The 13,956-nt window shown below is 37.8% G+C and overlaps 1 protein-coding gene across 1 annotated transcript; it reads left to right on the top strand.

Annotated features, from left to right (window-relative positions):
* Window positions 1–12,580: 12,580 nt before the first annotated feature.
* On the top strand, window positions 12,581–13,579 carry LOC139189510 (receptor-like protein 9DC3). Its single transcript, XM_070808472.1, has 2 exons — window positions 12,581–12,775; window positions 12,944–13,579. Exons 1-2 carry the CDS (start codon window positions 12,581–12,583, stop codon window positions 13,577–13,579), a joined length of 831 nt encoding a protein of 276 aa, XP_070664573.1.
* Window positions 13,580–13,956: the final 377 nt, after the last annotated feature.

The raw sequence follows: 13,956 nt of genomic DNA, 5'->3' as shown, positions 1-13,956 counted from the left end.
ATGCTCATATGAACTACATCTACAACATTTGAGATGACAAATTTTCAAACAAAATTTACATTCAAAGAAGCAAGAATAAAGCTTGTAACAATTACAACTTTTAAATCACAAACTATGAACTACAAAACACAAAAGGATTTACCAACTACTAGACCTAGGCTCTGATACCACTTGAAGGATTATTTTGTGAAAACATGTTCATTTAAGTAACATCAATAAGCATGCAATTAACAATTAAAGGCGGAATCATGCTTGCATGCACTTAAAAACAAAAAATTAACCATGAAATTCAAAGCCTAGTAGATTGGTGAACCAAGACTCAACTCAAATCAAAGTGAGTTGAAATTTATACCTTTGTAGATTCCTCTTTGCATAAGCAAAGGCTAATCACCCAAAGAGAGGGCCTTCATTCCTTGCATCTTAAATCTATGGATTTGGATGGAAGAATAGGTTTCTCCAAGTTCCCAAAATTGAGAACCTCTAAGTCTCTTCACCAAGGAGAGATTGGAGAAGAAATGAGTGACCTTGGAGTAGTGGGATTGCTAGATGCACCCTCCAAGGGGCCGGCCTCTTTAGAGAGAAATGGAGAGACATGTTCTCTCCAATTTTCTCCAAAAAAAACCCTAATGAACAAAAGGCTATAAAGTCATATTTATACCTTTGTTCATTTGAGTGGCAAACTTGTAAATAAGTCCAAGTTCACTACCCTTAACCATATGGCCTGCGTTAGGGTGTTGTTTGGGCTTTTGGGCTTTTGTGAATTAAGTTGTCATACAACTTAAGTCAATGGGCTTGACGTTCGAAGCCCATTGGGCCTAAACGTCCAAAACTATCCCGAGGTCTTTAACGAACTTATTCGTTTGATTAATTAACATATCAATTAATCCTTGCCATAAATAAATAATTAAACCATTTAATCATTCTTACTCATCTCCATTGTTTCTTCAATCTCCACCTTACACGGTGTGCGATCCATTAGGTTCCTTTTAGCGAGGCAGTGGGCGATTAAAACCATTTTACATCGATTGTGAATTGAAACTTACTTTCAATTCTCCCTTTAGTGATTATACACGTTTAGGGCATCCACAAACCAAGAGTGACACCTAGCAGCATATCATGGTTACCCAAGCTAATCAGAAGAGGTGGAGAACCTATTCAGTTTAGGATTACAAATGCAATACGGTCTTTCTCTAATACAATACTCTTGACCACATTGTTTGGTTTGATAGTTTATTTATTCATGTCTACTATCCAATGTGATTCGTGTGCTTATATGATTACCTTGAATGTGATTTGGAACGCATTCTTAAATCTCATTCATACTCTGGCCAAAGATTCTAAATCATATCATAGAGTATTCTCCCTCAAACAGTTTAAAGGTTAGAGATCCCTTGTTGCGCATTCACTTGCCTCCATGGCTAAGTGGCTTAACCCCAACGATGTCGTGGACACTCCAATGGAATGACGTTTGACATAATCAAAGATCAAGGACTTAACCACAAGACAACGACGTACCTCAGGTCAAATGACTACTTTGCATTATCCCAACCATGAGTTCTCATGTGACATGAATATGAGAACTCTTCGTTAATCGTGTTCAGTGAACTCATTCTCTATTGAGCACCTACGTACTTGTCTTGATGTCACACACACCAATGACTCGAGACTAGTCACTCTCCCTGAGAGAAGACACAGTACGTACTGATCTTAACGGACTGTCAATGCCCAATTGGCAATCCTATGATCAGGAACATTTAGGATGTGTCTACGAAAGAATGGTCTCATGAATCTAACTTCTTTAGATCATATTCTCCCAATCACATATTCCTTGGACTTTATCGTTTAAGCATATAACATTTATATGAGACGGCTCAAACAATAATCTTTGCCCTTTATAGTTAAACTAGATTAGTTTAACATGTGAAATGTCCGTAAAGTATCATCATATGATTGGTTTTAGGGAACATTTCCAACACATTGATCAACTAAAATAATCGTAATAATAAAAACCATAACCAAGGTCATTTCACAACCCCGTCAATCAATCAATTCATGAATCAAAGATACCTGATCTTAGCATTTAATTATGTTAATCAATGAATGCAGTAACATATCATTTCACAAATTTAACCAAGGAACTCTATATAATTTCCTACTTGGATTATGAGGAATAACATGGTAAATCTATTTTATATTCACAAGGTATATTGTGGGCAATTCTCATTCACTCGAATCTACAGTTCTAGACTAACCTTATTGGAATGAGCGAGAGCAAGGATTCCAAACCACTCAACAAAATCCAACAACATCGGGTTCCAGATCACTCAACGGAACCAAAATATCAAGTGGTTTCTCATAATCTACCCAGACATGTCATATGTAAAATCAATGCCTAAATCATGAGAATGGTGCACCGGCCAAACAGAACTCGGATAAGTTGCGGAGCTCGAGTGAGTGATAATAATACAAGTATGTGATATTTAATAAAAATAGACCATCGATCACAATCTATAAACATTGAGTATAGAATCATGCTTTGTGAAATCATAATTAAGTCACTGGAAACTCCGAATGAGTCACCCAGACATCCAACGATTTTTCTAATTCAAATCACAAGATTATCAAAAATCATCGTTTATATATACATTAAAAACTAGGGCTAGATGGACACAGTTTGGCTGAAACCTAATAAGTAACCAAACAGGAATTGGCCCCCCAAATCGAATTAACCAAGTAGAGCCACCCCTAAGAAAGTAACCAAGCAGGCAGTGACTCCCCCAATGCGATTAACCAAGCAAAGTCACTCCTACAACTGTTAGGAAGTGATCACCCAATTCGGATTAACCAAGCATTATCACTCCTAAGCATACATGGCCATAAGGATCGTCCAACGCAGATTAACCAAGCACGATCCATATATAGTATGGTCCCCCAATGCAGATTAACCAAGCAAAGTCAAGATAATCTGGTAGGTAGTGACCCCCAACGCGGATTAACCAAGAAGAGTCACACCTACAGAACTGTTAAGCAGTGATCACCTAACGCAGATTAACCAAGCATGATCACCCCTCAGTATAAATGGTCATAAGGATCGCCCAATGCGGATTAACCAAGCGCGATCCATATATAGAATGGTCCCCCAATGCGGATTAACCAAGCAGGACCACTAGTGACCCCCCAATGCGGATTTACCAAGCAGGGTCATAGTCCTCTACTAGCCCTCAATTTACAAAACATTTCAATATGAAATTCGAATCACTTTTCCACAAATATTACTAATCCATGAGTCAAATCACATTTAATAAAAATAGATCGATGGCCAATTATAAAAGAATCACATTTTAACAAAAAAAACATTTATAAAACCATATCATATCCACATAGGATATTAATATCAAGAATCGAGTAATCACCATATCACATATATTAAAGTCACTCACTGAGACAAGTCCACAAAGTTTTATTGAGTCTCTAGTAATACTAATTTTAGTAATTCAAATGGTTCAAGACCGGTTGACCAAAAATCAATGGTGGGGTCCACACCCTAGCAATTTAATCTGGAAGATCCACATATCATAATCTAGATCCGTAACTTCTTAAGGTCCACATTATGCTCAAAGAACAACATACTAAAATCTCACACGAACCGACGATCAGATCTTCAACAATTGCTAGAATTAGGTGGTGGTTAACAATTAATTTTACTAACTTAGAAATCCAATTCAGGAAGATCCGTACATCGGATTCCCAATCCGTCAGTTCTAGCTATCCTCAAATATTACATTCTATAACGCATTAAAGTTTGATGGCAATCCAATAATCGGATCGTTGATTCAAATTTTGATCAAGTGATGTATCATAATGAAACTAAGTTCAAACAATCAAAAAACTTCATACATATATCAATTATGTATTCAGAGCATCTAATTGAACTTAGAAAGACATCATTGGCCCACTGGCCACGCGCCGCCGCGGGTGGTGGTTGGCCGCCCCGACTCGTCGGAAAATTCAACAATTTCCAAAAATTACCAAATTTTACAGGCAAGTATATCTCAGAGAGGGGATCAATTTTTATACATGTGGCCAAGTCCAATTTGGTCAGGAAGTGTCCCAATTTCATCCAAACCCGCCGAAGACCCTAGAAATGGGTGTTCCTCGATTCAGCGTCAAAACAAACTTCGACACCTCATCCAATGCTTGAGCCTTGCTCGAGGGGTTGATGGGAGTCTATTGGTAGTGATGATCGACGGTAATCATTGTCAGAATCACCATAAAATGAGAAAACTCGCCAAAAAATCCTCGGCACTTTGTGGCTTTGACCTAGAAAAATGGAAATATAATACTACTGGGATGTAGGACTCATGGACACCAAGATTACCCAAAAAGGAAGTCGGATGAAGAAGATATGGCCGGGTCAAAAATGGTGGTTCGCGGGTGAAAAATTACCCATTTTCGAGTCTCTCCTTTCCCCTCCTTACTCTCCCTCCCATCGATCACTCTTCCCTCCCTTTTCTCTCCTGCAACCTCATCTTCTTCTCTTTCTCACTGCCACCTGGCAGCATCTAGTACTTTTTTTTTGCCTTCCTGATTCATTCTCCTTTTCTCTCCCATTTCTAATTGGTCCCTCACTCTCTTATCTCATTCGTCCCTTTCCCACAAGGTGGGAGTTTCAAAATAAATTTAAAATCTATAATTTAGTAACAACTTCAAATGTTCGTAACTATACCGTTAAAACCCAAACTCCCAAACGGTTTCCGCCTATGTGCTCATGGTTTCGAGATCTATTTGAAAACGTTACTTGTGACCTCAAAAGGTCAACGAATCTTAAAGATTAATTACGAAAATTCAAACCCAATAACTATTCAATTTAATTCCCAAAATTTACGAAATTAAAATTAAGTAATAAAAATAACTTAAACGTGAAATACGAACTTAAATTACAAGATATATAATGAATAGTAAAATTTCGAGGACGGGATTTCATATGAAATTTCGAAGCCATCAAAAACTATCTTCCCTTGATATTTCAGACAATGTTAAATTAACATTGACAAAAGCCAATCTAGGAAGCCTAGTCCAAAACATGACCAACTTAAAACAACTTCATCTTAGTTGGGTAGAAATGTTCTCCACTTTTCTTGAAAACTTTGTCAATGCATCTTCCCTCACATCTCACAAGCTCAACAGTTGTGGGTTCTATGGGGAGTTCCCTTTTGGTATTTTTCACCTACCAAACTTAGAGGTTCTTTATGTTTACAAGAAATTTGAGCTAACAGGTTATTTTTCCTAACTTTAATAGGACCAATTCCTTCAAGAAATTGAGCGTTGGGGAAACAAGTTTCTCTGATCCACTGCCTACGGGTTGGTTTGGCATTGCTATGCTTTGAAAAAAAACTACTTTTGTTGTCCTGTGAGAATAAGCTCATTTTTGCTGCTTCACGTTTTCAGCGTTTTTTCACCCAAAACTGTGAAAATAAGTTATTTTTAAGTGTTTACCAAACATCTTTTTGAGCTCAGCTTTTTTTTTATACCTACTTTTTATAAAAGCACCTCAGTACCAAACCAATACTACGTCTATCGGAAGTCTTCGTTCCTTAACTGTATTTGGCATCTATTATTGTAATTTTGATCCCCATGTTCCATCTTCACTTAGAAACCTTACTCAGCTCTTTTACCTTGACATTTCTTCATTTTATGATCCCCTGTATTGGCCTGGAAAATAAATTGTCACAATGACAGACCAATCTTTACCATATGATTATTCTTGGCCTTGGATTGGAAAGCTAACCGCATTTTATCATTTAGGCCTTGCGTCTACCAACTTAACGGGACAATTCCCATGTTTTCTTGCTAACCTGACGCAACTTACGTAAATACATTTGGGTTCTAATGAACTAACTGGTCTTGGGTTATAAGGAATTTGACTCAATTAACTCATCTGGACCTTTCCTTTAATCGATTGAGGGGATTAGTTGAACTTGATCAGTTTTCCAACCTAAACAATTTAAAGAAACTTGGATTTGTTGTAAATAATGGATGTCCACTCATCCACTCAACAAGTGGATGTCCAAGAAGCTTGCTCAACACTACTCATTTTTTCTATAAAAGCAAACCCCACACAACATCAAGTGGGTGATTCACAGGAGAGATAGGAAGGAAGAGAGGAAGAGAGAAAAGAGAGGAAGAGGAGAGGAGATAATAGAGAGAGTTATCTTTGTACTCCTATTATTCCAAATTATAATGAAAGCACCACTGTTGCCCCAAAGACGTACTCTAGTCACACTGACTGTAGAGGAACCTCATAAATTTTGTGTCTTATTTATTTATTCCACTGCACACACCATCGATTTTACAACACGCTATCAGCACGAAAAGCTCTCATGTCAGTGGAAAGCACAACACCATAAATCCGATGAAGCATTATCTACCTCTCACCTCCGTCAGCTAAAATCTCACAGAGTAGAAACGGCAAGCTAGACATGTCAAATAGGGAAGATCACCTTGTCACAAAATTCCATCAACCTTTCTTTTATCACTTTTTCTTTTATCACTCTAACTATTGATGTGCTAATCCTTATCCCTGCTAGACCTGCAATCTATTTTCTCTCTCGTGGACAAGAGAGATGGAGAGATCTTACAGAAAAACAAAGGTGTAGCAAAACAAGCAAATGTATGTCCATTTTTCATTTCTCCCACCGAGCCAGAAGGGCCCCACCGAATTCCGGTGCGAATTGAAATTTACAACGACATGAAGTCGTCACGAGATAAGAAAACTCGTACCTGACAACTGGTTTCCAGATATCCAGAAGAATCTCATCAGACTTGGAAACCCAGATCGCGTCGTTTTTTTGTGGATCTCGAGGACTCACAGTAATTCTAGCCTTGAGTTTTACACTGCTCGGCCTGGCGCCGATGGCCACCGTCTTTTGATGGCGTTGTAGTCCTCTGAAATAAAGCTTGGCGTTTCAGACCCTATAATTCTTTCTCTGTCTGAATTAAGCTTGAAAATCCCTAGAGCTCACTGTTACCTACAAGAAGTTAAGAGATAAATAAGTAGGATGGTTTCTGCTCAGGGTAAAGAAAACCCAGCGCCATAAAACTCCAGAAGAGCTCCTTTGATGCGTTGGAATTGTGCACATAAAAGAATGAAAAGGGAAATGGGGCCAAAGATTTGGAAAGGTGCGTTGCACCATGTAAAATGAAAGAAAAAGGCAAAGTTTTTTGGAATGGTGTAGAATGTGATTGAATAAGAAAATAATAAAATAAAATAAAAAGTAAAGATTTTTTTATGGTGTTACACCATCTGAAAAGAAAGAAGAAAATATGTATATATTTATTTATGTGAATGGTGTTGGCTTAAAACACTTTCACAAGTTCTATTTATTTAAAGCAATTTATTTACAGTGGGTAGAATTATTACCCTTTGCTTTAAAGCTTTGATATTTATGTGCATGGTGTTGGTTTAAAACTCATGTCACAAGTTCTATTTACTTTAAAGCAATTTATTTATCATGAACGGTTTTACCGCCTACTGCTTTAAGTTTGATTTATGTGAATGGTGCTGAATTAAAGCCCTCGTCACAAGCTTTATTTACGAAAATGCAATTTATTCATTATGGCTGGAATTACCGCCTATTGCTTTAATTTATTTATTATACTTATTTTTGTTATGATAAGGACATACTGGACCTGAAGTTCCTTGATCAGATCACAACCTACAGTTTCTTGATCCTCAACAGATAAAAATGATTGGACATGAAGTTCCATCATGCAAAAGGATCGGGCATGAAGTCCCTTGATCCTGAAGATCAGGACATGAGAGTACCGTAAGTTTGAAGTGCCGTAGTGCCTCAACTTAATTGTAATAAAGGACATAAGAGTCTCAGTCTACAAACTATTTAATAAGGACAATAAGTTCCTTATGTCCATACTCAAAATGGTTTAGCAGAAGCATTTATTAAACGGATGAAATTGATTACCCACGATCTGCTCATGAAAACGAAATTGCTAGCTTTCACATGGAAACATGTCATTTTACATAATTCATTATTAAGTTTGGTTGAGAATAGTTACCAAACATCGATATTTCTTAGTACAACTCGTGTTTAGACACCAGCCAAACATTATACATTTACGAGTTTTTAGTTGTGTTATCTATATGCCTATTGCACTGCCATAACGTACTGAAATGAAGCATCATCGCCAATTGGGCATTTGATGTTGAACACTATCTATCATTCAATATTTGGAATCCTTGACTAGGGATATGTTTACCGCGTGATTTGCGGACTATGATTTTGTTAAGACAGTTTTCCCGCCGTTAGGGGGAGAAAATAACATTGTTCCAGAAGAACGATGAGAAAATATCATTCCAGAAGAATGATAAGAAAAGATCGTTCCAGAAGAATGAAGAGAATTTGTCTTATTTTGATTCACGAATCAATCAATATGAAAATGAAGTAAGAATAATTGAATGATGCAACGAAAGTGATAAAATCATATATACTTGCTGCAAATGTGCCTACAAGAATTGATGTCCATGTTGGACAACATAATATGGCAGTAAATGATTTATCTATTGCATGTCTGAAGCGTGGCAGACCCTTAGAATCAAAAGGTTCATTCATTTGAAAGAAGAAGAATATGACACTACTAAACTATTGCATTCCCGAAGCATAACTGTTGCATACCAGAAGCATGACAGTCGCCGCATGGGTATACGTCTCAGAAAGGACAATCCACGGACATGGGAATGTTGATGTCTCATGCATGGAGCATGATAGACATATAGGTTCCAATGACTCAACTCCCGGAATTGGAGATTAAAATCCAAGCTCTATAACGCTCTAGAAGAGGTTATGATCTGCATTCTTTAAATTACAACTATCCTAGAAGAGATAGTGTAATGCCCTTGAAGAGGCAATGGATATCCAAAGAAATAAAAAGCTTTTATGCATGCGCATGCACATGAGAATATGGGATCACGGATTGATGATAACCAATGGTAATTTTGGTTTTTATAAGTAGCTACTAAATTCATCAATGAGTTGTGTTAATATTGAGTCATGTTCTTTTGTTCGTCGACAAAAGGAAAATTATTGGCCAAAATGGAGAAAGGCAATTCCATTACAATTTTGTAAGAACGTGGAAAAATGGATCTATATGTATTTGAATAGCTAAAATATGTTGAACCAAGGAGGTTACATATGGGCATTTGTAATACAGTAAAATACACTCACATGATATGACACAAGGTTGTAAACGAGTTCATATGAATGGAGAATTATATATGAAGGTTTGTGAGTCGCCCACTCATATCTCCATAAGTATATCCCTCAAGTATACATGGGGGCAAATTGCTCTGTATAAATTCCAAAGGAAAATGTGTCATAAAGTGAAGAAAATCCATGAAGGATTCAAATTGCTTAAAGTAAGCCCCCGAAGGGTAAAGCATAAATTATGTACTCAATACCAATGGATGGTATAAATTGCCTTAATGAGTAATATCATTATGATATTGTTGCAACATATTAAAATCTCTTGCAAGAGTCAATGACATTAAATTAGAACTCCTGAAGAGTTTATGATATAAAATTGAGACTCCTGGAGAGTAAAGAAAGATTATAAAGTGTTGAGAGAAATATTGTCTCGAGCTGCAAATCAAACAATCTACCAACACGAATCTTATCCATGATGTCGATGATATTAAAAGAACAATATGGATTGAAGATTATGAGTTGAATACTCAAATGATGTAGACACTAACAAAGATCATTTAACTTCGTGAGGGTAAAGATAAATGGATATTTGGTCCAGAAGTACCACATCTTAGTGAAGTATATGCTTTATTGTATTTGGCACAATACATTGAATGAAATAAAGCTTATATATTAATATCTCCAAGAAATTATAGATATGTACATACACATGAGTTAAAACAAACAAACAAGATAGAGCCTTCACAAAGGTTGCTCATGTGAAGTCTCAGTACTCGAAAGTACCCCAGAAGGGGGAGGCACTGGAGATTGATCATGTGGCACCCCAGTACTTGGCAAAACACCAGAAGGGGAAGGCATCAGTTGCCTTCGAAATCTAGTAACGAACCTCTGGTGATCACTTTGAATCCGACTTTCGAATTCCTGCAGCTGGTCGAGCTTTCTTTTCATGCTAGTCGAGTAATTATTTGCAAACACGTGTAACACTTTATTCTCGTGTTTGAGCCCTCTGATCTCTTGTTTAAGACTTGCCACCTCAGCTATCAATGATTCAACTTGGCGAGTTTGAGCAAATAGGCATTGGCCCATATTGGAAACAGAGCCAGCACACTGAACACTGAGAGCCAAAGAGTCTTGAACGGCCAACTCGTCAGACCATTTTGAAAGGATTCTGTTATCCTTTGGAGTGAGAAGATTTCTAGCTACCACAGTAGCAATTATGTTATTCTTCATCACAGAGTCCCCAACCGTAAGAGGACCATTAGAAGATAAGAAGGACGAGCACCATATATTATCCTGACGTTGCTCGTCTGTATCACTTCTAAGACTCAAATCTAAGCAAATGTTAGATGTGCAAGTCATTTTCAGAAATGATGAAGAAAAAAGAGGTCAAATAAAATTTCAGAAATGCAAGAAGGGGGAAATTTCTCATGCAGCAACTTTCTGAGCATACTCTTGAACACAATTGATGTCTCTATAAAATAAGAGGCAACAGAGCCACTTGTTCAAAGATCGAAGCGGCATAGCTCTCCGAATTTCAAAAGCCAGATTTTCCTGAATAAAGTTCGTTGGCATTTTTCAGACACAATCTCAGCTTTTTCGGATATCGCATGCAACTTTGTCAAATATCTCTGACAAAGTTGAAAATGTGTAAATCTTACTGTTCTATTTACACCACAGTTGCTGACAAAAGTGAAAGCACAACACCACCACTTGCTATTGGGAAATCTCTATATATGTCGACCTCTGTTCTCCATAACAAGGCAGACCTGCAATAATGTCCAACTCTTCCTCATTTCTGAGAATGCATCTTCAACAAAGCATCTCGAAATGCTTAGTTTTCTTCCTCTCCGAGAATACCTCTTCACACAAGTCACACCAGAGCAAGATTATCTCATATCTTCAGCGACGAGAGCAAGAGTATCTCATATCATGCAATCTCCCTGTCCTTTCCTTTGTCCTTGTTCTTACCTGCAAAAACAAAGATAAAGAAAGCAATATGTCGGAACTTCCACTCAAACTCCCAGTAAGGAACCGACTGCCTGAAACCTTTCCTGATTGCTTACCTAGCTTTCGAGTAGTCATCTTCAACTGTTGTTGGAGCTGGGTCTCCAGTCACCAAGAAGTGGTGAACCATCCAAATGTAAGGGTTACATTCCACTCCTGCATCAGAAGGCAAATACTGCAGAAGAAAATGCCACACATGCATAGGGGAAAAGCAGGGAAAATACTACTTAAGCAAGGGAAGCAAGTAAGGAAAGTGAAAATGATACATTGAACCATGTGGAGACAAGCGCAACAAACACGTGCTGATTCATCCCCGACAAAGCCGAATATCACTTGCCACGTGAAGCTTCTCATGGTCCAATTTCATTCAAGATCAAGCCTCGAAGTCCTTGAAGAAATCACAAGTCCAATTCAAGATCAAGTGTCCACCACCCTTGAATCAAATTCCGCTCCAGATAAAAGGAGTAAATTCAGATCTTCGATGCAAGTCTAGCAGAAAGTCCTACAACCCAGTTCAAGAGAAAGCCTATGGAAAGTTAACAACAAGTAAGGCACCTCTTTCGACAACTCTTTTCGCTAAGAGATTGAAGCAGAATGATCAATGATCAGCCTAAATGATTTGAAATCGGGGGAGATACTCATCAGGGGGAGCATCCAAGACAGATCAAGATTTTAACAAGACAATCGAAGACTTGTGGCCATCCAAGGGGGAGTGTTGTAAATAATGGATGTCCACTCATCCACTCAACAAGTGGATGTCCAAGAAGCTTGCTCAACACTACTCATTTTTTCTATAAAAGCAAACCCCATACAACATCAAGTGGGTGATTCACGGGAGAGATAGGAAGGAAGAGAGGAAGAGAGAAAAGAGAGGAAGAGGAGAGGAGATAATAGAGAGAGTTATCTTTATACTCCTATTATTCCAAATTATAATGAAAGCATCACTGCTGCCTTGATGACGTACTCCAGTCACACTGACTGTAGAGGAACCTCGTAAATTTTGTGTCTTATTTATTTATTCCACTACACACACCATCGATTTTACAACAGGATTGTCATACAACCAATTTTCTATGCAAGTTAAACCCAATTTAGATGTTACTCTTCCAAAGTTTCAACTTCTGTGGTTGGATTCATGCAATTTGACAAAGTTTCTGAAGTTTTAAAAAAACCAGGATGAGTTGTACGATTTACAACTTTCTGACAATAATATTCATGGCCAAATACCAAAATGGTTCTGGAATATATCTAGAGAAACTCTATGGAGTCTGGAACTATCATTTAACTTCCTAACAGGTCTCGAGTCATTTGACCAAAATCCACTCATTCTTCCATGGAAAAGTCTCTTGTTTTTTGAAATGGCGTCCAACTTGTTACAAGGTTCACTACCAATTCCACCCCAGTCAATTGTGTTTTATGATGTTGCAAACAATGATTTTAATGGAGAGATTTCACTACTATTCTGCAACATGAATCTAGCACTTCTTGATTTGGCCAACAACAACCTAAGTGGTATGCTTCCACAATGTTTGGGGAACTCCAGTGCTTTGGAAGTACTCGACTTGCCGAACAATTATTTTGGGGGAGATATTCCTTAACTATGTCCAAACAAAATAGTTTGAGAGTGATAGATTTAAGTTTCAATCATTTGCAGGGGAAGCTACCAAGATAGCCCATTACACTCAGTTGAAGTTTTTTAACCTCGGAAACAATTACATCAGAGACATTTTCCCGCCTTGGTTAAGGGAACTGCCAGTGTTGAAGGTTCTCATTTTGGGCCTGTAACTAACCATGAGTTTCCAAACTTGTGCATCATTGATCTATCTCACAATGGTTTTTCCGATATGTTGCCCTTTAACTACTTGGAGAACTGGAATTTCATGAAATTTGTTAATGAAACCAACCAAACTTATTTTGAAGTCTCTTCCGCCAGTCCAACTGAATTCATTTATAGCTATCAATACAAGATCACAATTTTTTCAAATGGGGTTGAGTTGAAATATTTGAAGACCCCTTATCTTCTGAGACTTATAGATCTATCAAGTAATAGATTTGAAGGAGAGATTCCAGCAGGCATCATTGGGAAACTAAGAGGCCTTCATTTCCTAAACCTCTCCAACAACACTCTCAATGGTCTCATCCCCTCATCTGTTGGGAATTTGACAGCTCTTGAATTATTGGAACTCTCTGAAAACCAGCTCTCTAAAAGTATCCTTAGTAATTTGGCGCAACACAATTTCCTTGCGTATTTCAACGTATCCCATAACCATCTAATGGGGCCTATTCCACTTGGCCAACAATTTAATACATTTCAGGAGGATTCATACCAAGGAAACTCCTCTGTCAAAGAAATGTAAGGATAGAGTTCAACACCGCCGCCACCTTCAGTCTTTGAAGAAGATGAAGACCCTGAAATTCCATTTAGGGTTGATTGGTATGTGGTTCTTCCAGGAGTTTTTTGTGGTCTAATTGTTGGAATTGTTGCCGGGAACGCTTTTGCAGACAGGAGGCATGAATGGTTTGTGGAGACATTTAGCAAGAGGAGGAGGCAGCCAAGAGCCAAAAGGGAGGGGAGGCAAATGACTTGGTCCTTGTTTAATTCAAGTTCATGTTGCAGCTGTTGTTAGTGTCTGCTGTACTATTGTGTGTGATCTGGTTTATGCTTGTATCTTACAATAAGTGGGTTAGTATAAGTTTGTTTAACTTGCTTGGTTTAGACCTTTTAGATTTGGTT

This window comes from Malus domestica, chromosome 11 (assembly GCF_042453785.1).
Source record: "Malus domestica chromosome 11, GDT2T_hap1".
NCBI lineage: Eukaryota > Viridiplantae > Streptophyta > Magnoliopsida > Rosales > Rosaceae > Malus > Malus domestica.
Note: the sequence above shows the minus strand (reverse complement) of the source record. Positions and strands in the feature narration are given on the sequence as shown.

What these genes read in the sequence shown, in the direction of transcription:
- LOC139189510 (XM_070808472.1), top strand. Translation starts at nt 12,581, where the DNA reads ATGGCGTCCAACTTGTTACAAGGTTCACTACCAATTCCACCCCAGTCA. An exon ending in GGAACTCCAGTGCTTTGGAA is followed by an intron (nt 12,776 to 12,943) that starts GTACTCGACTTG and finishes CAATTACATCAG; the next exon opens with AGACATTTTCCCGCCTTGGT.